The sequence below is a fragment of the Protopterus annectens genome, chromosome 3.part1 (genome assembly GCF_019279795.1).
Source record: "Protopterus annectens isolate FY-2018-M chromosome 3.part1, PAN1.0, whole genome shotgun sequence".
NCBI lineage: Eukaryota > Metazoa > Chordata > Ceratodontiformes > Protopteridae > Protopterus > Protopterus annectens.
The window spans coordinates 1,501,141,856-1,501,165,692 of NC_056732.1; the positions used below are offsets into that span (position 1 = coordinate 1,501,141,856).

A 23,837-nucleotide genomic window follows, 5' to 3' on the forward strand; every position below is an offset into this window, starting at 1 on the left:
CGACAGGGGTATACAAGACACAGCCGACGCCATTTTCTTCAGTCTTTTGCCGCGCGGTGCCCGAAGCAGAAGCAGTTCGCAAGTGCCGGTCGGCCAGCTCCTGAAATTACAAAAATTTTGAAACCGAAGACTACTTTAAAGCTAAGTACCCCGTTGGGGAAACTTTTCTTGCCTCAGACCGATGTCAGACAAAGTTAACAATTGTATTTCTTGTGGGAAGCAAATACCGCATAAGGATTTCCATTCCCTCTGCATACCTTGTTTAGGCCCAGACCACAACGTCTCGGGCTGTCGCTTTTGCGCTACTTTCAATAAACGCACTATTAAGCGTCGGGCGGGTTTCGCCCAACACGTTTTTGGTAAAGCTTTTGATTATAAAATGTCATTGGAGACTCCGACTATCGTTTTGTCCAAAAAACGCAAGGACAAAGACCGACATGCGAGGTCTGCGGTCTCCACCGACACCACGCCAAAACCGGCTACACGTGGTCCGGTTCTCAGCGAGGCGCCTATGCAGCCCCTGACTACCGATGACACTTCTCTGGCGGTGTCTTCTGTAACCGAGACTGCAGGTGCCTCGGCCCATACCCAGACTACAGCTAGCGAAGCCACTGTGAGTGTTGAGCCTCCTAATGTGGACAGGTCCACTTCCACCCATGGTGTCTTTAGACCCTCATCTTCCTTTTCCATTAAGGCCTTTACTAAGTCCAAATCAGCCATGCATCCCAAGAGGCCTGTTGCACAGGGCCCATCTCCAGGCCCCATGCCTAAAAAGCAGATGCTAAAAATGGCTGAGGATTTAATTACTCTTATCAGGGGTTCCCAACCCCCTCCGGACAAGAGACCCAGAGTGGAGGAAGATTCTCCCTCTTCTGACCAGGGCTCCATTATTTCAGAACATTCTGATGAAGAGGAACACTCGTACTCCCCTTTTGAAGATTCTGATGCAGAGCAGTCCATTCCTTCTGTTTCTCCCCCAGAGGATTTTTCTTTTGGGGAAACCTTGCATACCTTGAGGGAACACTTCCATTGGGAAGGCCAAGATTTTTCGGATTCCAAGAAAAGACTTAGGGAATTTCTTTTGCTACCTCAGCACAGACCTCTGGCGATGCCTCCTGTCTTGGACATACTTGATGATGTTTACTCGGAGGCTTGCCTTAATCTGGATTCCCTGCCTCCTGCCCCAGTCAAGCCTGATGGGTACTACAGAGTTCCTAACCCTCACCAATTCCTTTACAAAAGCCATAATGCTGACCCTGAAACCATATCTCAAGGCCCCAAGGGAATGAAGGCCTCTACTGCTAAGAATCCACTACCTTCCGAAAGAGAGTCTAGATCCTTAGAAAGGTGGGGAAAAAAGGTATATACCTCGGCCACCCTAGCCATGAGGGCCTTAAATTGTCAGTTCCATATGCTTAAATATCAGCAGTTTCTGTTATCACAATTAAGGAATAAAATGTCACAACCTGAACAACCAGATTTGAAGGAGTTGCAGGATATGATGCATAGTGCAGAACAAGTGGGTAAACACACCTTACAATGTGGCTATGATGCTCTAGAGGCCTCAAGTAGAGCTGCGGTTACAGGATCAGTCATTCGTAGGCATGCCTGGCTTAGGGAACAAACCTTGCCTGATCATGTTAAAGCTAAACTACTAGATGCTCCTTTACAAAAGGATGTATTATTTGGTACTAATGCTGAGGAGATACTACGGAAAATGGAAGAAAAAGCTAAATCTATGCAAACTGTCAAAGCTTTTCTACAGGTTCAACCATCACGTTTCAGCAGAAATTGGCCTTCAAAAAACTGGTCCTTTCCAGCCACGGACAAGCCCCAAAGAGGTAGATACAGGCGCACAAGGGGCAGAGGACAATCTCAAGGATCATATAGAGGCAGACAATGGCAAACTCCAGCACCAAGAGGTGGCGAAGACAGTGCACAACAATACAGGAAACAAACCCAATGACTTTCCCCTTTTCATGCCAAGCAAGTCTCAGCTGGCAGCACCCTTGAGAGGAAAGCTGGCATTATTTACAAGAAATTGGCATATTATCACAACAGACAAATGGATCCTGGACATTATAAACAGAGGCTACAGATTTCATTTTCACACTCTTCCAAAAATGAGGCATGCCGAACCTGCCACACAATCAAAGGACAGAGGCTCAAATACAAATTTCAAAGCTCATGGACATGAAAGCTATTCAAGAGGTACCTACTCACGAACAAGGTCAAGGTTTTTATTCCAGACTATTCCTGATACCAAGGAATGGAACAGACTGGAGATCCATTTTGGACTTATCCATCCTAAACACATTTCTACTCGTACCAATATTCAAGATGCTCACCTTACAGCAGCTTCTTCCCATGCTGGGCAAGGAGTTTTGGCTGGTAACATTGGACCTCAAGGAGGCATACCTGCATGTCCCAATCAGACAAAGCTGCAGAAGATACCTCAGATTTCTTGCAGGTTCAATCCACTATCAATTCTCTGCATTGCCCTTTGGCTTATCTACTGCGCCCAGAGTATTCACAAAATGCCTGGCATCAGTAATTGCCTACTGCAGACTTCAAGGGATACAAATTTACCCTTATTTGGACGATTGCCTGATCCAAGCGGACAGCAAACACATACTTCTGGAACATCTGGCTTATGTAACACGGTTATTGAATTCTCTGGGATACACAGTCAACAAAGAGAAATCCAGGCTAACACCATCTCAGAAAATAACTTTCCTGGGTGCCAACTTGGACACAAACACCCAGATGGCCTATCTTGCGCCAGAAAAACAGAGGCAACTAACTCAGTACTTCAAAATACTAGCAAATTGTACCAGGCTTACTGCAAGGAAAATCCTGCAGGCTCTGGGCTTCATGGCATCTTGCATTCTTCTAATCCCATGTGCAAAGTTGCATATGAGTAAACTTCAATGGTACCTAAAAAGCCTATGGTCTCAACACAGCCACAGTTTGGAAGCAATAATACCAATAATCCCATGCTTGCAAGAGGAATTTCTATGGTGGGCCCAAGCATGCCAAACAAACACAGGTCTACCATTCTGCAAGTCTCTAGCAAATCAAGTCATCACAACAGACGCCTCAGACTACGCCTGGGGGGCACACATGACAGACAGGTGCATTCAGGGCAAATGGTCCCAAAAGGAAAAGCACCTTCACATCAATCAAAAGGAAATGCTAGCAGTGATAAATGCAATTACATCTTTCAAGGACCTCCTGCATCCAGGGAAATTATTGATAAGAACAGACAACACCACAGTAATGTGGTACATAAACAAGAAGGAACACATTCATACCCCCTGTGCAGGCTAGCCATGTCACTTTGGAACTTGGCTCTGGAATGGCAAATCGAACTTCAAGCACAGTACCTGCCAGGATTGGAAAACACGCTGGCAGACAATCTAAGCAGAAATATGACAGACCCACACGAATGGAAGTTGCATCCTCAAGTGTTTACAAAGATAATCCAAGCGTGGGGAAGGCCAGACATAGATCCCTTTGCCTCCCACAGGAATCATCAATTGACAAAGTTCTGCTCAAGGACCTTCCATCCAAAGGCCTGGAGAGTGGACGCCCTTTCTTTCAGTTGGGCAGCACGGACAGTTTACACCTTCCCTCCTTTGCCTCTTCTGCCCAAGGTGCTCTTGAAAGCAAGAGCAGACAGACCGAAGATGATACTGATTGCTCCAGACTGGCCAAGACAACACTGGTACCCACTCCTGAGTAGCCTAACACATACTCCTCCCTGGACCCTACCTCTAATGCCTCTTCTACTGACTCAGCACAACTACAAAACTCTTCACAGTCAGCTGAAAACCCTCAATCTGTCTGCATGGAAAATTCCTTAACACCACAACAGACCCTGCTCTCCAAAGAGGTGCAGGATGTCATTTTGGAGGCCAGAAGGCCATCTACTAGAAAGGCTTACTCCGCAAAATGGAAACGGTTTTGCGCTTGGAATGAGAAAAAATACCAGGATCCTAGAAGACTGAATTTGCCTCAGATATTACAGTATCTAGCTGAGCTGTTGAACAGTGGACTTTCATTTTCCTCCATCAAATTTCATGCCTCAGCCATTTCTGCAGAATACAACACTGATCCACCCTTATTCTCTCACCCACTCTTAAGACGGTTCCTCAGAGGGGCTAAGAATATATAACCTCCAAGGAAACAACCAATACCAGCCTGGGATCTTAATTACATTCTAGAAAAATTAACTTTACCTCCCTTTGAACCAGCTGCCTCAACAGATTTGCAATATTTGTCCTGGAAAACAGCTTTCCTTCTGGCCATTATCTCAGCTCGTAGGGTTTCGGAACTACAAGGCCTCATGGCTGTGCAGCCCTTTCTCATCTTCCATCAGGACAGGGTTTCCCTACGAACCAACCCGTCATTCATGCCTAAGGTAGTATCCAGGGTAGCTTTAAATCAGGCCATACACTTACCTACCTTTTACCCCAATCCTCAAAACAAAGGGGAAAGGCTGCTACATTCCTTAGACATCCATAGACAGCTATGTTACTGTTTGGACAGAACAAAGCCTTTCAGGAAATCAGAACAACTCTTTGTATCCTATGCTGTAGGAGCTCAAGGGAAGCCTATTTCCAAACAGACAATTTCAAAATGGATAGACCACGCATACGGTTTTGTTACTCCTTTCATGACGAATCTGTTCCTACAGGCATCAGATCCCACTCCACAAGGGCCACAGCTACCTCTACAGCCTTCCTCAGAGGAGTCCCTACCAAAGATATTTTGGAGGCAGCCACTTGGAGTTTTGTGCATACCTTCACAAAACATTACCACCTGCCTTTATACTCCAAAACTAGAGCAGGCTTTGCCACTGCTGTGTTGCAGGGCATTCTGGCTCTTCCCAGTTCCACCTAGTGCCTACCACCCTGTGCGTAGCTTTGGGATTCTACCCATCTGTAATTACTGCAGCTGTTTGCACGATGAACATAGTACAGTTTTGTACCTACCATAAATGTAGATGTTAGAGTGCTAATACAGCTGCAGTACAGGTTTCCCTCCCTCCTTCCCCTCTTGGTAAAGGCCTAGTGGCTAACACCTCCTCATACAACCTGATTGGGTTATCCTATGGTGTATTTGCTTGCAACTACTGATATTTGGATTATATTGCATTGCATGATTTTATATATATATTATTTATGTATTGCCTTCCTTCTGGGGGCACCTGACATCTGGGGCGAGAAAGACTGAAGAAAATTGTCTGCTGTGTCTTGTATACCCCTGTCGCACTGACGTCAGGAAAGAAAGCGACAACCGACGCCGGACCTAGACTTTGGAATTCGGCCGACCGAGGACCCGCCTGACGGCAGAGAACCCATCTGTAATTACTGCAGCTGTATTAGCACTCGAACATCTACATTTATGGTAGGTACAAAACTGTACTTTTCATGTCATTAGACAAATCTAAATATTAGACTAAGATAACCCAAGTAAACATAATATGCAGTTTTTAAGTGATTATTTTATTTATTAAAGAAAAAAACTATCCAAATTTACATGGCCCTATGTGAAAAAGTAATTGCCCCTAAACTATATAACTGGTTGTGCCACCCTTAGCAACAACTGCAATCAAGCATTTGCGATAACTGGCAATGAGTCTTTCACATCGCTGTTGAGGAATTTTGGCCCACTCTTTGCTGAATTGTTTTAATTCAGCCATATTGGAGGGTTTCAGAGCATGAACCACCTTTTTAAGGTCATACCACATCATCTCAATTGGATTCAAGTCCAGACTTTGACTAGACCACTCCAAAACCTTCATTTTTTTTAAGCCGTTTAGAGGTGGACTTGCTAGTATGTTTTGGATCATTGTCCGGCTGCAGAACCCAAGTGCACTTCAGTTTGAGGTCACGAAGTGATGGCTGGACATTCTCCTTCAGGATTTTTTGGTAGAGAGCAGAATTCATGGTTCTGTCAATCACAGCAAGTCATCCAGGTCCAGAAGCAGCATAGCAGCCCCAGACCATCACACTACCACCACCATGTTTGACTGTTGGCATGATGTTTGTTTTTCTGAAATGCTGTCTTTTATGCCAGATATAACGGGGTGCACACCTCCCAAAAAAGAAACTTTTGTTTTGTCAGTCCACATAATATTTTTCCAAAAGTCTTGGGGAATCGAGATGTTTTTTGGCAAAAGTGAGTTGAGCCTTTGATGTCCTTCAAGAATGCAACTGCAGTCATAACATGTGGGTTGCCCTGCCTCAGGCAGCCCTCGGTCGGCCAGATTCCAAAGTATGGGTCCGACGTCGGCTGATGTCGCATTTCTCTCCGATGTCAGAGCGGCTGGAGTACATAAGCATCAGCCGACGCCATTTTCTTCAGTCTTTCTTGCCGCGCGGTGCCCAAAGCAGAAGCAGTTCGCAAGTGCCGGTCGGTCAGCTCCTGTATTCTTCGATACCGAAGTCATCAAAAAGCTAAGTACCCCGTTGGGGACCTTTTCTTGCCTCAGCCGATGTCAGAAATTACTGAAAAAGTTAACAATTGTCTTTCTTGTGGTAAACAAATACCTCATAAGGATTTCCACTCTTACTGTCTTCCTTGCCTTGGCCCAGGCCACGACGTCTCTGCCTGTGTAGCCTGTGCTCGCTTCAACAAGCGCACTCTCAGGCACCAGGTGGAGTTCGCTGAAGATTTTTTCGGCGATAAATTTGCTTACACCATGCCGTCGGAACTTCCGACATCGCAAACTCCCAAGAAGCGAAAAGACCGGGACCGACATCCTCGGCCCGCGTCTACCACCGACTCCACGCCAAAACCTAGCGCGAGTGCTCCGGTTCCCTCCGAGACTGTCTCTCTCCACCGCTCCGAACCGAAGACACCGCATTACCGACGACTCCGATTCCGGACATCACTCCGCCAGTTATCGATTTTCCTCCGGATACCGAAACCGAGGAAATGCCCGAGACCATTGCTGTAGACAAGGTCACTCCTGCACGTGGAGCTGCCAGGCCTCCTATGGCCATGTCTATTAAGGCCTACACTAGGGCTAAGGCAGCCAGCAAAACAAAGCATCTTACTAAAAAAACCTTACCTCAGCCTACTCCAGAGACACAAATTATGTCCATGGCTGCTGACTTAATTTCTATGATTAGAGGTTCACAGGCCCATCCTGAGAGAGGATCCCAGCCTCCTTCTGATAAAAGGCCCCGGGTTGAACCCTCTGACCCTATTCCTTCAGATGAAGATTAAGGGCTCTGTCCACTCTGATAGCCAGGAAGAGCTCTTCCAGACCTATGAGGACTCGGATGCAGAAGATTCCATCCCCTCGGCCTCCCCTCCTGAGGATATTTCTTTTGGGGAAGTTCTGCATACCATGAGGGAACATTTCAAGTGGAAGGACAGGATTATTCTGATTCCAGAAAACTCCTCAGGACTTTCCTTAAGAAGCCCCAGCACAGGCCCTTAGCTATTCCTCCTGTACTTGATGTTTTGGATGAATTATATTCTGACTCTAGTGCTACCCCTGATTCTCTTCCTCCTGCTCCAGCCAAGCCAGACAGGTATTACAGGGTCCCAGAATCTCATTCCCATTTATTCAGGGCCCATACTGCTGATTTGGAAACTATTTCACAGGGGCCTAAAGGAGTTTCAGCTTCCACCTCTAAAAATCCATTGCCCTCCAACAGGGAAGCTAGGTCATTAGAGAGATGGGGCAAAAAGGTTTACACATCCACTGCCTTATCTATGAGAGCTTTGAATTGCCTTTTTCATATGTTACAATATCAGGATTTCCTGTTAGAAGATTTACAAAAAACATTAGCCACTACTGATCCTTTTGACAGGAAGGCTTTGCAGGAAGCTGTACATAACACTCAGCAAGTAAGCAATCACGTCCTGCAGTGTGGATATGATGCACTGGAAGCTTCATGTAGGGCAGCTATGACAGGGGCAGTCATTCGTAGACATGCGTGTTAAAAGATCAACCTCTACCAGATCATGTGAAGGCAAAACTTCTGGATGCACCTTTGGAAAAGAACAAGCTTTTTGGTGCTAATGCTAAGGATGTGTTAAAGAACATCGAAGAAAAAGCAAAATCAGTTCAGATGGTGAAAGATTTCCTCCAGGTTCAACCCCCCAGATTCAGTAGGAATTGGCCTTCAAAAAACTGGTCCTTTCCTAATCCAGAAAAGTTTCAAAGGGTTAAAAACAGACGTGGCCGAGGAAGAGGCCAATACAGAGGCCCTTACAGGGGACGACAATGGCAGCCAGGAAACCAAAGAAGTGACGCAGGGGTTTCACCTGCCCCACATCCACAATCTCAATGACTTTCCTCTACTTCCGCCTACCAGGGAACAAATAGAAGCTCCATTGGGCGGGAAATTATCTCTGTTTGCAGAAAATTGGCACAGACTGACAAAGGACAAATGGATTTTGGACATTATAGACCGAGGGTACAGGTTCCATTTTCATACCTTGCCAAGAAAACAAGGCATGCCAACCCTACCACAAAACTAGAGGGCAGAGGCTATCAAGCAAATCACTCTGCTGACTCGGATGAAAGCAATAGAAAGAGTTCCACAACAAGAACAAGACCAGGGGTTTTACTCAAGACTGTTCCTTGTTCCAAGAAAAGAATCTCAATGGAGACCAATACTGGACTTGTCCGCATTAAACACCTTTCTCATAGTACCAAAGTTCAAAATGCTGACTCTACAGCAACTCCTTCCCATGCTGGGCAAGGGGTCTTGGCTGATTACTCTGGACCTCAAGGAGGCATACCTGCATGTCCCTATCAGACACAGCTGCAGGAGATACCTCAGATTTCTTGCAGGGCCAGAGCATTATCAATTCTCAGCATTGCCATTTGGCTTATCTACTGCGCCCAGAGTATTCACAAAATGCCTGGCTTCAGTAATTGCTCATTGCAGGCTCCAGGGGATCCAAATTTACCCGTATCTGGACAACTGCCTCATACAAGCGGACGACAAATTGATGTTGACAAAAAACTTGGACTATGTCATACGATTACTTCAAGCTCTGGGATACACAGTCAACTTCCAAAAGTCAAGACTGCAGTCATCCCAGCAAATAATCTTCTTAGGAGCCAAACTAGACACAGCCTCTCAAATGGCTTACCTGACAGAAGACAAGCAAGAGAAGTTAACTCATTACTTCAAAGGTTTAGCAAAACTCACCCAGATGACTGCAAGGAGATTCCTACAGGCCCTGGGATGTTCTTCATTCCACATTGCTGCAGTCCTTTACATGGCATCCTGCATTCTCCTGGTTCCATTAGCAAGACTACACATGAGAAAGCTTCAATGGTACCTAAAAAGCATTTGGTCTCAACACAGCAACAACTTGGAGACAATCATACCGCTCATTCCATGCCTACAAAAGGAATTCCTATAGTGGGCCTCGGTGAGCCAGGCAAACACAGGTATGTCATTCAAAAAACCACAGATAACACAGACCATGACCACAGACGCCTCAGACCTTGGATGGGGGGCGCACATGGAAGGCAGATGTATACAAGGACAATGGTCTCCAAAGGAAACACATCTGCATATAAACCAAAAGGAAATTCTGGCAGTAATGCATGTCTTCGAGGCCTTTCAACACCAACTTCAGCAAGGCCATTTACTGATGCGGACAAACAACACCACTGTGATGTGGTACATAAACAAGCAAGGGGGCACCCACTCTTACCCCCTTTGCAGACTGACAATGCATCTTTGGGAAAAGTCACTGAGCCTAAACATCCAATTACAATCCCAGTTTGTTCCAGGCAAAGACAATGTGTTGGTGGACAGCCTAAGCAGGAATTTCACAGATCCACACGAGTGGAGGTTACATCCGAAGGTCTTCACACAACTCACTTCGACATGGGGCAGGCCAGAAGTGGACCTATTTGCCTCTCACCTCAACCATCTTCTACCAAAATTCTGCACAAGGACATACCATCCAAAAGCTTGGAAAATAGATGCTCTCTCATTCAACTGGAACTTCCTAACAATCTATGCATTCCCACCTCTGCCACTGATTAACTCAGGATTACTAAAGATCAAAGCAGAGAGACCCAAGGGAATCATAATAGCTCCGGACTGGCCAAGACAACACTGGTACCCACTACTACGGAGCATATGTCACACCAGGAGGTGGGCCCTTCCCCAATGGCCTCTACTTCTGACTCAACACAATTTCGAAACAGTGCATCCAAACCTTCAGACACTGCAGCTAACAGCCTGGGAGATCCCATAAATAACCTCAACCTATCTCTCTCCAAGGAAGTTCAGCGGATACTAACAGAGGCTCGAAGACCATCCACCAGAAAGGTTTACTTAGCAAAGTGGTAAAGATTCAGCAATTGGAATACCAGCAAGGGACATGATGCATCATTGTTGTACATCCCACTCATCTTGGAATATTTGGCAGATATGCTAAAGAACGGCCTCTCATATTCTTCCATAAAGATACATGCATCAGCTATTTCAGCTAGATACAACACTGATCCTCCTGTTTTTTCACACCCTTTGCTAAGGCAATTCCTCAGGGGAATCAAGAACATTAAGCCACCAAGAAAGGCCCCAGTGCCAGCCTGGGACCTCAATTTTGTCCTAGAAAAACTGCCTCTGCCTCCATTTGAGCCAGCAGCTTCAGTTGACTTGCAATTTCTCTCATGGAAGACAGCTTTCCTGTTGGCAATTACCTCAGCAAGAAGGGTTTCGGAACTACAGGCCCTAATGGCAATACCACCATTCATAATTTTTCACAGAGACAGGGTTTCATTAAGGACCAACCCTACTTTTATGCCAAAGGGTGGTATCTAGGGTTTCTTTAAATCAAGCCATTCATCTGCCTGCTTTCTTCCCCAATCCTGAGAATAAGGGGGAAAGACTGTTGCATACCTTGGACATTCACAGACAACTTCGATACTACCTGGACAGAACCAAGGCTAGTAGGAAGTCTGAACAACTTTTTGTAGCTTACGCCCCTGCAGTCCAAGGAAAAGCAATTTCAAAATGGATTGGACATTGCATCAGATTCTGTTATTCCTTTCATGGAAATACTGTTCCAGCCAATGTCAGACCACATTCCACCAGAGCTACAGCCACCTCTACAGCATTCTTAAGAGGGGTGCCTACTAAGGACATTCTAGAAGCTGCTACATGGAGCTCCGTGCATACATTCTCCAAACACTACAATCTCCCTCTATACTCCAGATCCAGAGCAGGCTTTGCTTCGGCAGTCCTGCAGGGTTTGATTGCCACACCATCTTTTTCCTAGAGCATTCCTCCTCCCCCAACTAAGCTATGGTATTCTACCCACATGTTATGACTGCAGTTGCATTCTTGAAGGACATAGTACAGTTTTGTACCTACCATAAATGTAGATGTCCGATAGACATGCAACTGCAGTCGGATTTTCCCTCCCTCCATACCCCTCTATGCCTAGGGTCCACTCCTATCCCTGTTACTCTTAGCTGGGGATATCTGTTATGGTGTATTTGTTTTATTGCTCATTTATTTGTCTGGAATCCTGTTTTTGTCTTCCAATTTGATTACAGCCTTCCTTGGAGGGCACCTGGTATCTGGGGCAAGAAACACTGAAGAAAATGGCGTCGGCTGATGCTTGTGCTCCAGCCGCTCTGACGTCGGAGAGAAATGCGACATCAGCCGACGTCGGACCCAGACTTTGGAATCCGGCCGACCAAGGGCTGCCTGAGGCAGGACAACCCACATGTTATGACTGCAGTTGCATGTCTATCGGACATCTACATTTATGGTAGGTACAAAACTGTACTTTCTTTTTGGTCAGCAGGGGTTTTCGCCTTGGAACTTTGTCATGCATGCCATGTTTGCCCAATCTGTTTCTTATGGTTGAGTCATGAACACTGACCTTAACTGAGGCAGTTGAGGCTTGCAGTTCTTTAGATGATGATCTGGGTTCTTTTGTGACCTCTTGGATGAGTCATCGCTGCCCTGTTGGGGTAATTTTTGTAGGTCGGCCACACCTGGGAAGGTTTACCAGCAGTCCATACAGCCTACCTGGACTTGGCTAAAGCTTTCGACACAATACCCCACTCAGGCATCATAGACCAGCTCAACAGCTTAAATATAAATCTATATGTCACAAGATGGGTTGCAAACTGGCTAAAGAATAGAACCCATAAAGTCAAAATCGCTGGAGCCATGTCAGACTCAAAGCCAGTCACAAGTGGTGTCCCACAGGGCTCTGTCTTGGGACCTCTCTTGTTCAGCATTTATTTCTCAGATGTGAAAGCAAACATGGGAGGGTTGTGGCTGACAAAGTTCGCAGATGACTGCAAACTAGGCGCCATAGTAGGTACACCAGCTGACACATGCATCCTACAGAAAGGCCTCACTGAAACGGACAACTGGTGCCGGAGTCATGGCCTTAAACTAAATGCCAAAAAATGTATAGTCATCCCTTTTGGGAACAACAAAGTACCCACAAATTTTCACATAGACAGTAACCCACTGAGTACGGAAAAAGTAATTAGAGACCTGGGGACCCAAGTCGATAGTGACCTCTCATTTGACACCCACGTTGCCAAAGTGGGTAGAAAGACTTTCTACCTTGCCCACCTTATGAAGGGATTCACATCCAGATCAAAGGAGGTCATTGTACCCCTATACTCCTCCCTTATCAGGCCCATGATTGAGTACAATGCCCCATTTGGTATGTACCTCACCCGGCACTTGCAACAGCTCGAGAGACCCCACAAGTACCTCACCAAGAGGATCAAGGGTCTCCAACATATGTCATATGCTGCCAGACTAAAGAAACTCCAGCTCTATTCAGTAGCATACCGCCTACTCAGAGGTGATCTGTGCCTGACGTACACGGCCATGTCCAGTCAGGAATTGATGGACATGCTCCACCTCAAAAAATCCAAATCCATCAGAACCACGAGAGCTAAAGATTTAAACCTCAGCACAAATATGAATAGGACATGCTGGAGGAACCGATTCATAACTCAGAGGCTTCCCATACTCTGGAACAGAATCCCAATTCATGTTAGGCAGAGCCCCTTACTGACTCTCTTCAAGAGAAATCTTGAGTGGATGGGAGATGGTAGGTTTACCCCAGCGGTCATCTCTGTGTCACTACTAGACAGAGGCACAGTAAACTAATTCTATTATGTAAGGAGGTCTTCACTGTGTCACTACTAGACAGAGGCACGGTATTCTAAATCTATTCTGTACACTTTTGTACCATTACATGGGGTGGCGAAAGCCACATCACTATGGCTAGCCTTATAAATGCCCCAGGGCAGATAGTCTAGTACTAAACTATGAAACTATGGATGTTTTCTCCATTTGTGGATAATGGCTCTCATCGTGGTTCGCTGGATTCCCAAAGCTTTAGAAATGACTTTGTAACCTTTTCCATACTGATAGATGTCACTTACTTTTTCTCATCTGATCGGGAATCTCTCTAGATCGTGGCATGAATTTCTTTAGACCGCGGCATAATGTTTTCCTTTTTGGGATCTTTTGGCCTACTTCACTCTGACAGGTTCTGTTTAAGTGATCTCTTGATTCAACAGGTCTGGCAGTAATCAGGCCTGGGTGTGGCTATTGAAATTGAACTCTGCTTTCCCAAAAATGTGATTAACCCCAGTTACTTCATGATTTAACAAGGGGAGCAATTAGTTTTTCACATAGGGCCCATGTAGGTTTGGATAGTTTTCCTTAATAAATAAAATCATTTAAAAACTGCATTTCGTGTTTACTTGGGTTATCTTTGTCTAATATTTAAATTTGTTTGATTTGAAACATTTAATTGTGACAAACATGCGAAAAAATAAGAAATCAGGAATGGGGCAAATACTTTCATTGCACTGTGTGTGCAATACACAGTGATGGCAGTGGGCAAGTTGAATATTTAGGAATGATCTGAGAATGAAAGATGAGTGAAGCAGTGATATGCCAGAATGTCGCCCTTTAGTTTTCTCATAATAAAAATATTTTACGTAAATTATTGGCCCCTAAACTAGGCTGCACACATTTAGAGGAGCAACTGTGAAATGGGCATTAGAAGCATATAAATGGAAATGAGCTGGGGAAGAAACAGCGGTGCTTGTCCAGGGAAGTATTAGCATAGTGTTGGCTAAGGTTAATAGGTTTGGGTATGCTTGTTTGTCTGCTGATAGAGGGCTGCGAGGTTCCCTGTATAATTTCTGCTATTGAGAGAGAACTGTAATATTTTAGATGCCTTAGCATGTCAGTATAAGCAAGTACATGATTGAATAAATGAGGAAAGTGAGGATAATTGTAGATGAATGGTTGTTCTCTCTTGGTAAGATGCATCCATTTGTTTGTGCAGCAGAGAAAAAAACAAATGTATGACGTATTGTGTGTGATTATATTTCTGTAAATTTCACAAGACTGTATGGGGGTTGGCGTAATGGTTAAGGCTTTTACCTCAGACAGAAGGTGAGGGTTGATCCTCATATTGGGAAGCATGGCTAAGCTTAAAAAGGCCCTCTAAGCTCATTAACTTAGTAATTGCCTATGAACCTAAAAAAATGCCCCTGCGAAGGAGATGTAATGCTGTACACTTTATAGCAGCAAAGTAAGAATATGGTAGCAGAGTGAATGTTTGACAAACTGCTGATTGATTACCAATGCCATCACTTCATTACTCATTCAGTTAAGCTTCAACTCCCCTCCAAACTCCATCCAGTAATTCATTCCCTCCAGTACAGCCCTCTTGAGTGTGCACCTTTAACTCCCAGTGGGTTTCTCACATTGTAGTTCTAACAAATACTCATTAACAGGTCAAATATCAATTCAGTTGTGTTTGCCATTTTATATGCTTCAAGATCAAATATTCTGAGGTATTGTATGTAGCATGGTTTTGGAATTATTAATGCAAATATGAACAAGCCATATTTGACGTATAAAGGCACAGTAGGAAGCAAGTGCAAAAAAAAAATGCCTGGAGGCGCACTCAGCTGTAATAAGTTAACTCCACTGAATACATGGACTCTTGATACCACCACACTATACCAGAATGTAAACAGTTGCATAGAAGCAGATGCACTCTGTAGGAAAAAGCTCGGGGAAAACTCCAGGAACAGACCCATATGGTAGGTCCATAATGACATATTTTATAATAACAAGAAAATAATTTTGACCCCAAGTAAGAACTCTAATTCCTAGACTGATGGAGCCCTTCACAAGCCCCCCCCCCCAGCTACAGTGGATATAAAAAGTGTACACACCCATGTTAAAATGCCAGGATTTTGTGATATAAAAAATGAGACCACAATCATTTAAAAGCTTTTCCCACCTTTAATGTGACATATAACCTATACAGTTCAATTGAAAAACAAACAAATCTGTTGGGAGAAAAAAATATAAAAAAAAATAAAAAAATTTTAAACTGGTTGCATAAGTGTGCACACGCTTAAACTAATACTTAGTTGAAGCACCTTTTGATTTTATTACAGCATTCAGTCTTCTTGGGTATACACCTGCCATCAATTAGAGACTCTGATTAACCCCAAATAAAGTTCATCTGCCCTAGTAGGATTTCCCTGACATTTACTCATTTTCCTGCAACAGCAAAAGCCAAGGTTCACAGAGAGCTTTGAAAGACATCAGTCAGGAGAAGGGTACAAAAAAATTTCAACAGCATTGAATGTTCCATGGAACACAGTGAAGTGTCATCAGAAAAGTGGAGAAAATATTGGACAATAGTGACATTGCAAAGAACCGGACATCCCACCTAAATTGATGAAAAGACGAGACAAAAATTGGTCAGGGAGGCTGCCAAGATGCATACAGCAACAGTGAAGGAGTTGCAGGAATTTCTAGCAAGTACTGGCCGTGTACTATATGTGACCACAACCTCCCATATTCTCCATATGTCTAGACTGTGGGGTAGGGTTGTGAGACAGAAGCCTTTTCTTACACAGAAAAACATCCAAGCCCGGCTAAAATTTGCAAAACAATGTATAGTCTCCCAAAAGCATGTAGGAAAATGTTATGGTCCGACGAGACTAAGGTTGAACTTTTTGGCCACAATTCCAAAAGGTACATTTGTTGCAAAAACAATACTTCGCATCACCAAAAGAACACCATCCCCAAGGTGAAGTATGGGGGTTGGCAGTAACATGCCTTGGAGTTGCTTTTCTTCAGCTGGAACTGGGGCTTTAGTCAAGGTGGAGGGAATTATGAACAGTTCCAAATACCAGTCACTTTTGGCCCCAAACCTTCAGGTGTCTGCTAGAAAGCTGAAGAGGAATTTCACCTTTCAACACGACAATGACCCCAAGCATACACCTAAATCAACAAAAGAATGACTTCACCAGAAGAAAATTAAAGTTTTGGAATGGCCCAGCCAGAGCCCAGACCTAAATCCAATAGAAAATCTGTGAGGTGACCTGAAGAATGCTGTGAACAAGCGATGCCCTTGCAATTTGACAGATTTGGAGTGCTTTTGCAAAGAAGAGTGGGCAGCTATTGCCAAGTCAAGATGTGCCATGCTGATAGACTCCTACCCAAGAAGACTGAATGCTGTAATTAAATCAAAAAGTGCTTCAACGAAGTATTAGTTTAAGGGTGTCCACACTTATGCAACCAGCTTATTGTACATTTTATTTTTTTATATATTTTTTACCCAAACAGATCTGTTTGTTTTTCAATTGAATTGTACAGGTTATAAGTCACAGTAAAGGTGGGAAATGTTTTGAAATAATTTGTGATCTTTTTTGTTATCACAAAAACCTGGCATTTTAACAGGGATGTGTACACCTTTTTTGTATCCTCTGCGTGCATAATTTCAAACGTGCAGTGCACTGAGCTGATTGCTGTTACCTATACTGAGGCTTTAGATATCCTACTGGCTGATAAATTCAGCTTTAACTTTACTCCTCTCTAGCCTTCAAGATATCCCTGAAGCTGTCCTGCTTGCAGCTATCACACAAGGCCAAGTCCTAAAAGTGCTATCAAAAGCTAAAAATACTGCATCGATGGATTCTGACAGTACCCCTGTATGCATTTTAAATGGCATGAAGTATAATTTAGCTACCCCCCTAACAATACTGTTCGACCTCAGCCTTTCATACAGGTTTTGCACCAAGTGAATAGTGAACTGCTACAGTCATTCCTTTGCATAAAGGAGAGGACCTTCCACAGACCCAGAAGTCTGACCAGCCTCACATGCGAAGCTACAGAAAGACTTAAGATCTAATCTGTAAGGGCATGGGGAACCTACAAGTAGTGTCCCAGTCTTTTTGGATTTGAAAAGGGAAACTCCTGCTGCTTGCTTTTTTTATTTTTTTATTTTTATTTTTTGAGAAGATCACCAAAGCAGTGGGTAAAGGTAAAATGATACACAAAGCATTCTTCAACCTAGCCAATATTTTTGAAACACATTTCCCAGTTGGGATAGTACAAGAGCTAAAACCTGAGAATAAACCCCCCTGTCACCTATTAGCTCTCTCCAACTGGTTCACATAGGATACCATAAGTCAAAGTAGGGGAAGTTATCTTTGCAGAGACCAGTCTACAGTGGAGTCCTCCCAGGGATTTCTGCTGAAACTTCTTTGTATCTACTTCTCTGAAGTAAAAGCCAATACCAAAGATCTCTGGCTGACTGGAGATAACTGCAAGGCGTGTGTTAGGGGCTGTACTGGTGCTAAAACTTTTCCTGAGCTATCCTGTTACATTTATATGTAATGGGTAGTCCTTGAGCTGAGATCAAGGATACATTTTTTTAAGCAGTTGGTATTTTGTTTCAGTCATGCTTGTAGTGTAAAAAAAAAAGTCTTTTTTGCTACAGGTGTTCCGTTTCTGCTTTGTGTGCCACATTTTAATACTGTTTGACATGGTATCTTTAGTGTCAACAGTGCTACTGTAGTTCCCTGAGGTCCTTGAGTGGCTTGCTTTCTACATATGTGGTCATACCTAAAAGATGGTCTTGGGATTGAAGTCTTCTAAACAGTACTGTCTGGAGGTACCATGGGGCTTGAACTTTTTATGATATGCCATCATAAGAGATACGGAAGAGGTTTGGCATAGTATTCCACTGCTGATTACCCCAATTTCCTTTTTCCCTCAGGACCAAAATGGTGAGTGTGTAGCCCCTTTCCATTTGATTTGAAGGCCATTCAATGTTTAGTTATTACTGGGTTGGAAAAACAGCACTCCCAAGAGAGGACATGGCAGTATATACCACTGAGATTCTGCTTTGCCACAGTCATTCATCTGCTGTACTGGCTATGGACTTGAGTTTGTGACGAAGGTACCTGATTTAAGTGTAATGCTGCTACTCTGGGACCAGATGTGAGCTATGTTTAGTCTTGTTTCTATCTTCAAAATATTTCCAGGATTAATCTCGTTGTACCTCATAATCAATTTAGTTGGTACTCTAGTGTAATCTGGCATCATGCACTGTAATGCTGTTTATCTAAGACTTCCTGACAGCAAGATCAACCATTTGTAGCCAATTCAAAACTTTTTGGCTAAGCTGTTTACTGGTTCTGTTGTAGTCTGCACTAGTGGTGAAATTGGTTCCATGGCCCATAACTGGGGATTTATCCAAGTTTGAGTAGTAGCTTGGACACTTGATGGCACAGGCAGAGATGGGGATGGGTATGCCCATTGTGTGGAAGAAAATAGATATGTTCACTCTGACACATCCTCGCTCAGTTGGATGTTGGGGCCATGCGGGGGTGTTGTCCTTTAGTTGGGGAGGGTTGTGGCTGATTCACACGTGTAAGTGCAGAATATATGTTAGCCCATTGCATACTTTTCTCTGTGAAGAAATAGGTGTGTGTGGGGAGGGGGGTCCTTGGGTAGACAACACACTTTGGTGACAGTGTAGTGCTGCCCCCAGGATGTCTTTATGATCTCACCAGCTGCAAACATAGACTGGAGTTGATTTGTAGGTGACTAGTCTGGTTTGGTAAGACTGGTGAGTGATGCAAGGCCCTTGATGTAGCTGCCACTTCTGCGAGGAGACAAATCCTGCAGCAAAAAGGTATGCCTATTTAGCAAGCTTGCACTGATCCTATAATCTGTTTCAAATTTAAAATCTAGTTGTTAATTTTTGTCCATACTGTATTTGCCCTGTTTACCTGAGTGCTGTATTGCAAAGTGTTTTCCTTCCTGTGGTTGATAATGGTCTTGTAAGCATCTACATCTGTGGAACTCTCTAAAATGGTGGCTGTTGGACTATTCTACTTTGGTCGGCTTCTGTACATCTCTAGGAAATCCCTATTTGAGTCACCATTTGGTGATTATGTAGACCAGTGTCATGACTTTAAAGATCATGTTTAAAGGCGCAAAGTGGGCTTTTCTTTTCAGTTTATGTGAAAGGTGCATTTTGCAGCCTTAAAAAAAAAATAGTTTTAAGGATCGTTTCCAAAAATACAAGACTAAATGTAGTGAGCCGTGTTAACATCATTAATGCTCATGGGAGGGCATGGGCAGTTGCATCCCTCTGGATTACATCTCTAATTACATTGGATTAGCGTAAGGTAAGTAGTTGTAAATTAGGCATGTAAACTGTTAATAGTTTGGACAGTTACTTGACTAATTTACCGTTACTCTGCATTAATCTGGAGTAATTGGAGCTGGAACCCAGAGTCATGCAACTGCCCCCTCTTTCCAATGAATATTATGCTCACTTATGTTTGGAAGAAATTTTTAAAAAGCTTATTTAAAAAAACTGTTTTTGTATAAAAAGGTTTTGTCTCTTTAAATATGATCTTTAAACTGCCTTTACTTGTATATGGCTTTTTTTGTATTGCTTTTGCCTGCTGACCAAGACTCGCCTTGATCTGATACTACCATGTCCCAGGGAGGGCATCCTCTAGATGACTACTGAGGATGCTATGTGCAGTTGTCAGTCAGCATCCTAGCAGTAAGAACATTTTTATTTTTGCTTAGCCTCTCCTCTGGTGGTGACATATGCACTTGCATCACCTGAAGGACTGCCTGTGCCATATTATCTGTGTTTGAGTACTTTCATCCACATGTGCAGACGGACTATACTCACCAGCATGGAAGGCCACACTTGGGAGACTGTGCCAGGAAAAATGCATCATGACAGGTCTGTCCTTTCAAGGCCTTGTTAGCAGTAGTGCAAACCAGGTGGAAATTACCATATCTTTCTTCCTGAGGTTGGCTGTGGCTATCTTCCTTGCCTACACCATGAAACGTTCAAGCTCATACCTCTCAACTGCCCAGATTTTCACACAATGTCCAGGTTTTTGCCTCATAGTTACGGTCTGTTTATCATAACATTTGCAGTTTTCTGGCAAATAATTGAGGATCGAAGTCACTAAATCCTAAAAAGAGACACTTGAGGCGTTTGACTTCATATCCTTCATAAAATGTATAATAATGCAGTACCTCTAAGTCTGTAGGGGTAGTAACTAAAATCTGTCCCCATTTTTAGGCCTTTGGTGCCCCCCCCCATTATCTTTGTCCAGATTTTTTGCTATAAGACTTTGAGGTAGGCCCAAGCTGCTAGTTGAATTGTAGTCACCTGGGCTGTAGACCAGCTCTTTTTATGCTATATTACACTAGCACAAGCTTTTCATACAAGATTTTTGGCAGCAGTTTTATTTAACCATTAGAGTCATTTCTCTGTTCTGTTAGCCATACATTGCATTTACTCATTTTACTGTTTTGTTTATATATTTATACGTGGTAGGTCTTTTTATACACACTAGCCACCCGGCAGTATAAACCTTGGCTCTAGATGATTGTCACTGTTGAAGTGACGCCCTGACCCCATGTGTAAAAATGGTGGAGCATTATGAATTAATGGATTTACACAGTTATTAGTATTTTTCTTAAGCCTTATAATAAAAAGCAGAGGTATGTTTGAAACTTAATTTTCTAAAAATTGTGCTAGTAAAAATGTACTTGGCTACATTTTAAAATTAAATAACTTATAGTAGCTTTCATGTTGGACTATACCCTGAATTCAAAAATTCTTTCTTGGCAGCCGATTGTGAAAAGCTATCTGAGCTCTATGAACGTTTAGAAGAGCTGGACGCTGACAAGGCTGAGATGAGGGCCTCTCGTATTTTGCACGGTTTGGGGTTTACACCAGCTATGCAAAAGAAAAAGCTGAAAGACTTCAGTGGAGGCTGGAGGATGAGAGTCGCATTAGCCAGGTAAAGTAAAATTTTATTTGATATTTGCCTTCTTGTAGAAGGTGTAAAAATGTGCAGTAGTTTCAAAGTTTGTAAGCATCAATATTAAACAGAAGTAGTTGCTTCGCTGCCATAATGGCTCTATACTAGTCCTGACTTTGTCATGTTCCTTAATGCTTTGACATGCTGTGATGATGTGAGGTTTTTTCATCTGCACCAGGAAGAATAGAGCATTGCATGTGTAACATGCCAGCATAGCTGGCTGGATTGTTGTGGATAATTGTCATTTGACTGTAACACTGACTTGTACAGATGTTTGTGTTATAATAACACTGTTGATATATTTTTAACTGCTTAAATGTTTGTGCTTAAATGTTTGTTTAAACAAAGAATTCTTGAAGGGAGAAGTTTTTGAAATTGTTGTGTAACTTTCAGATACTCCAACAGATCTTGGTAAATCTGAGTGTATCTTGTACCAGACTCTGGAAATCAAATGTGATGTTACTCCATCATCAGCACTGAGAGGATGGAACTCACAGCAGTTTTTGTTTTCTTGGGAACCTGATATAAAGATCTATGACAGTTACCACAGTCAGTTGATTAAGCTGAGTTCAGTTAGAAGTTTGAAGCTCATCAGCTTACCTTGTTGGAAGTAAGCATCTCAGCATCCAATCTTGCCTTGCTGTATTAGTTAGCTGGGGAACAGTTAAACAGTTGGGAACTACAGTGAGATTAGTATTTTTCTGCATCTGTGTGAATCTGCTCAACTGTTACTTTTACTCTGCCGTGATTGAAAATCAAGTGGTGTACTTGGATGTTTAGTATTCTCATGTTTTCTGTTTTAAGTATTTTTATGCCTTTCATTGTGGCTAGTCTTTTTGAGAATACTTTGAATATCTTGAGAAAACTTGTGCTTATTTTAGTGAGGCCATGGCCACTCTGAAAAGCCGAGAGATGGAGACGCACAGAGGGGGACGGGGACGCACAGAGGGGGACGGGGACGCACAGAGGGGGACGGGGACGCACAGAGGGGGACGGGGACGCGCACAGAGGGGGACGGGGACGCGCACAGGGGGACGGGACGCACAGAGGGGACGGGACGCACAGAGAGAGAGAGAGACAGAGAGAGAGAGAGAGACGCACAGAGAGAGAGAGAGAGAGACGCACAGAGAGAGAGAGAGAGAGAGAGAGAGACACAGAGAGAGAGAGAGAGAGAGAGAGAGACGCAGAGAGAGAGAGAGAGAGAGAGAGAGAGAGAGAGAGAGAGAGAGAGAGAGAGAGAGAGAGAGAGAGAGAGAGAGAGAGAGAGAGAGAGACGCACAGAGAGAGAGAGAGAGAGAGACAGAGAGAGAGAGAGAGACGCAGAGAGAGAGAGAGAGAGAGAGAGAGAGAGAGAGAGAGAGAGAGAGAGATGCCACAAGAGAGAGAGAGAGAGAGAGAGAGAGAGAGAGAGAGAGAGAGAGAGAGAGAGAGAGAGAGAGAGACGCCAGAGAGAGAGAGAGAGAGAGAGAGAGAGAGAGAGAGAGAGAGAGAGAGAGAGAGAGAGAGACGCACAGAGAGAGAGAGAGAGAGACGCACAGAGAGAGAGAGAGAGAGAGAGAGAGAGAGAGAGAGAGAGAGAGAGAGAGAGAGAGAGCACAGAGAGAGAGAGAGAGACGCAGAGAGAGAGAGAGAGAGAGACGCAGAGAGAGAGAGAGAGAGAGAGAGACGCAGAGAGAGAGAGAGAGACGCAGAGAGAGAGAGAGAGACGCAGAGAGAGAGAGAGAGAGAGAGACGCGCAGAGAGAGAGAGAGAGACGCAGAGAGAGAGAGAGACGCAGAGAGAGAGAGAGACGCACAGAGAGAGAGAGAGAGACGCACAGAGAGAGAGACGCACAGAGAGAGAGAGACGCACAGAGAGAGAGAGAGACGCCAGAGAGAGAGAGAGAGAGACGCACAGAGAGAGAGAGAGAGACGCACAGAGAGAGAGAGAGACGCACAGAGAGAGAGAGAGACGCGCACAGAGAGAGAGAGAGACGCGCACAGAGAGAGAGAGAGAGAGAGACGCGCACAGAGAGAGAGAGAGAGACGCACAGAGAGAGAGAGAGAGAGACGCACAGAGAGAGAGAGAGAGACAGAGAGAGAGAGAGAGACAGAGAGAGAGAGAGAGACGCCAGAGAGAGAGAGAGAGAGAGACAGAGAGAGAGAGAGACGCACAGAGAGAGAGAGAGAGAGAGAGAGAGAGAGAGAGAGAGAGAGACGCACAGAGAGAGAGAGAGAGACGCACAGAGAGAGAGAGAGAGAGACGCACAGAGAGAGAGAGAGAGAGAGAGAGAGAGAGAGAGAGAGAGAGAGAGAGAGAGAGAGAGAGAGACGCAGAGAGAGAGAGAGAGAGAGACGCAGAGAGAGAGAGAGAGAGACGCAGAGAGAGAGAGAGAGACGCAGAGAGAGAGAGAGAGAGAGAGAGAGAGAGAGAGAGAGAGACGCAGACAGAGAGAGAGAGAGAGAGAGACGCAGAGAGAGAGAGAGAGAGAGACGCAGACAGAGAGAGAGAGAGAGAGACGCAGACAGAGAGAGAGAGAGAGAGAGACGCAGACAGAGAGAGAGAGAGAGAGAGACGCAGACAGAGAGAGAGAGAGAGAGACGCAGAGAGAGAGAGAGAGAGAGACGCACAGACAGAGTTGAGTCTTGTTTGGGATCTGGAGAGAGTCGTGTCCCAGTTC

The 23,837-nt window shown here is 44.2% G+C and overlaps 1 protein-coding gene across 1 annotated transcript in view; it reads left to right on the forward strand.

Annotated features, from left to right (window-relative positions):
* ABCF2 (ATP binding cassette subfamily F member 2) overlaps positions 1-23,837 on the forward strand; it is a 1,573,086-nt gene that overhangs the window by 365,834 nt on the left and 1,183,415 nt on the right. The window contains exon 5 of the mRNA XM_044067572.1: positions 20,986-21,157. Within this exon, the coding sequence (XP_043923507.1) occupies positions 20,986-21,157 (172 nt within the window). The remainder of the gene's footprint in view (positions 1-20,985; positions 21,158-23,837) is intronic.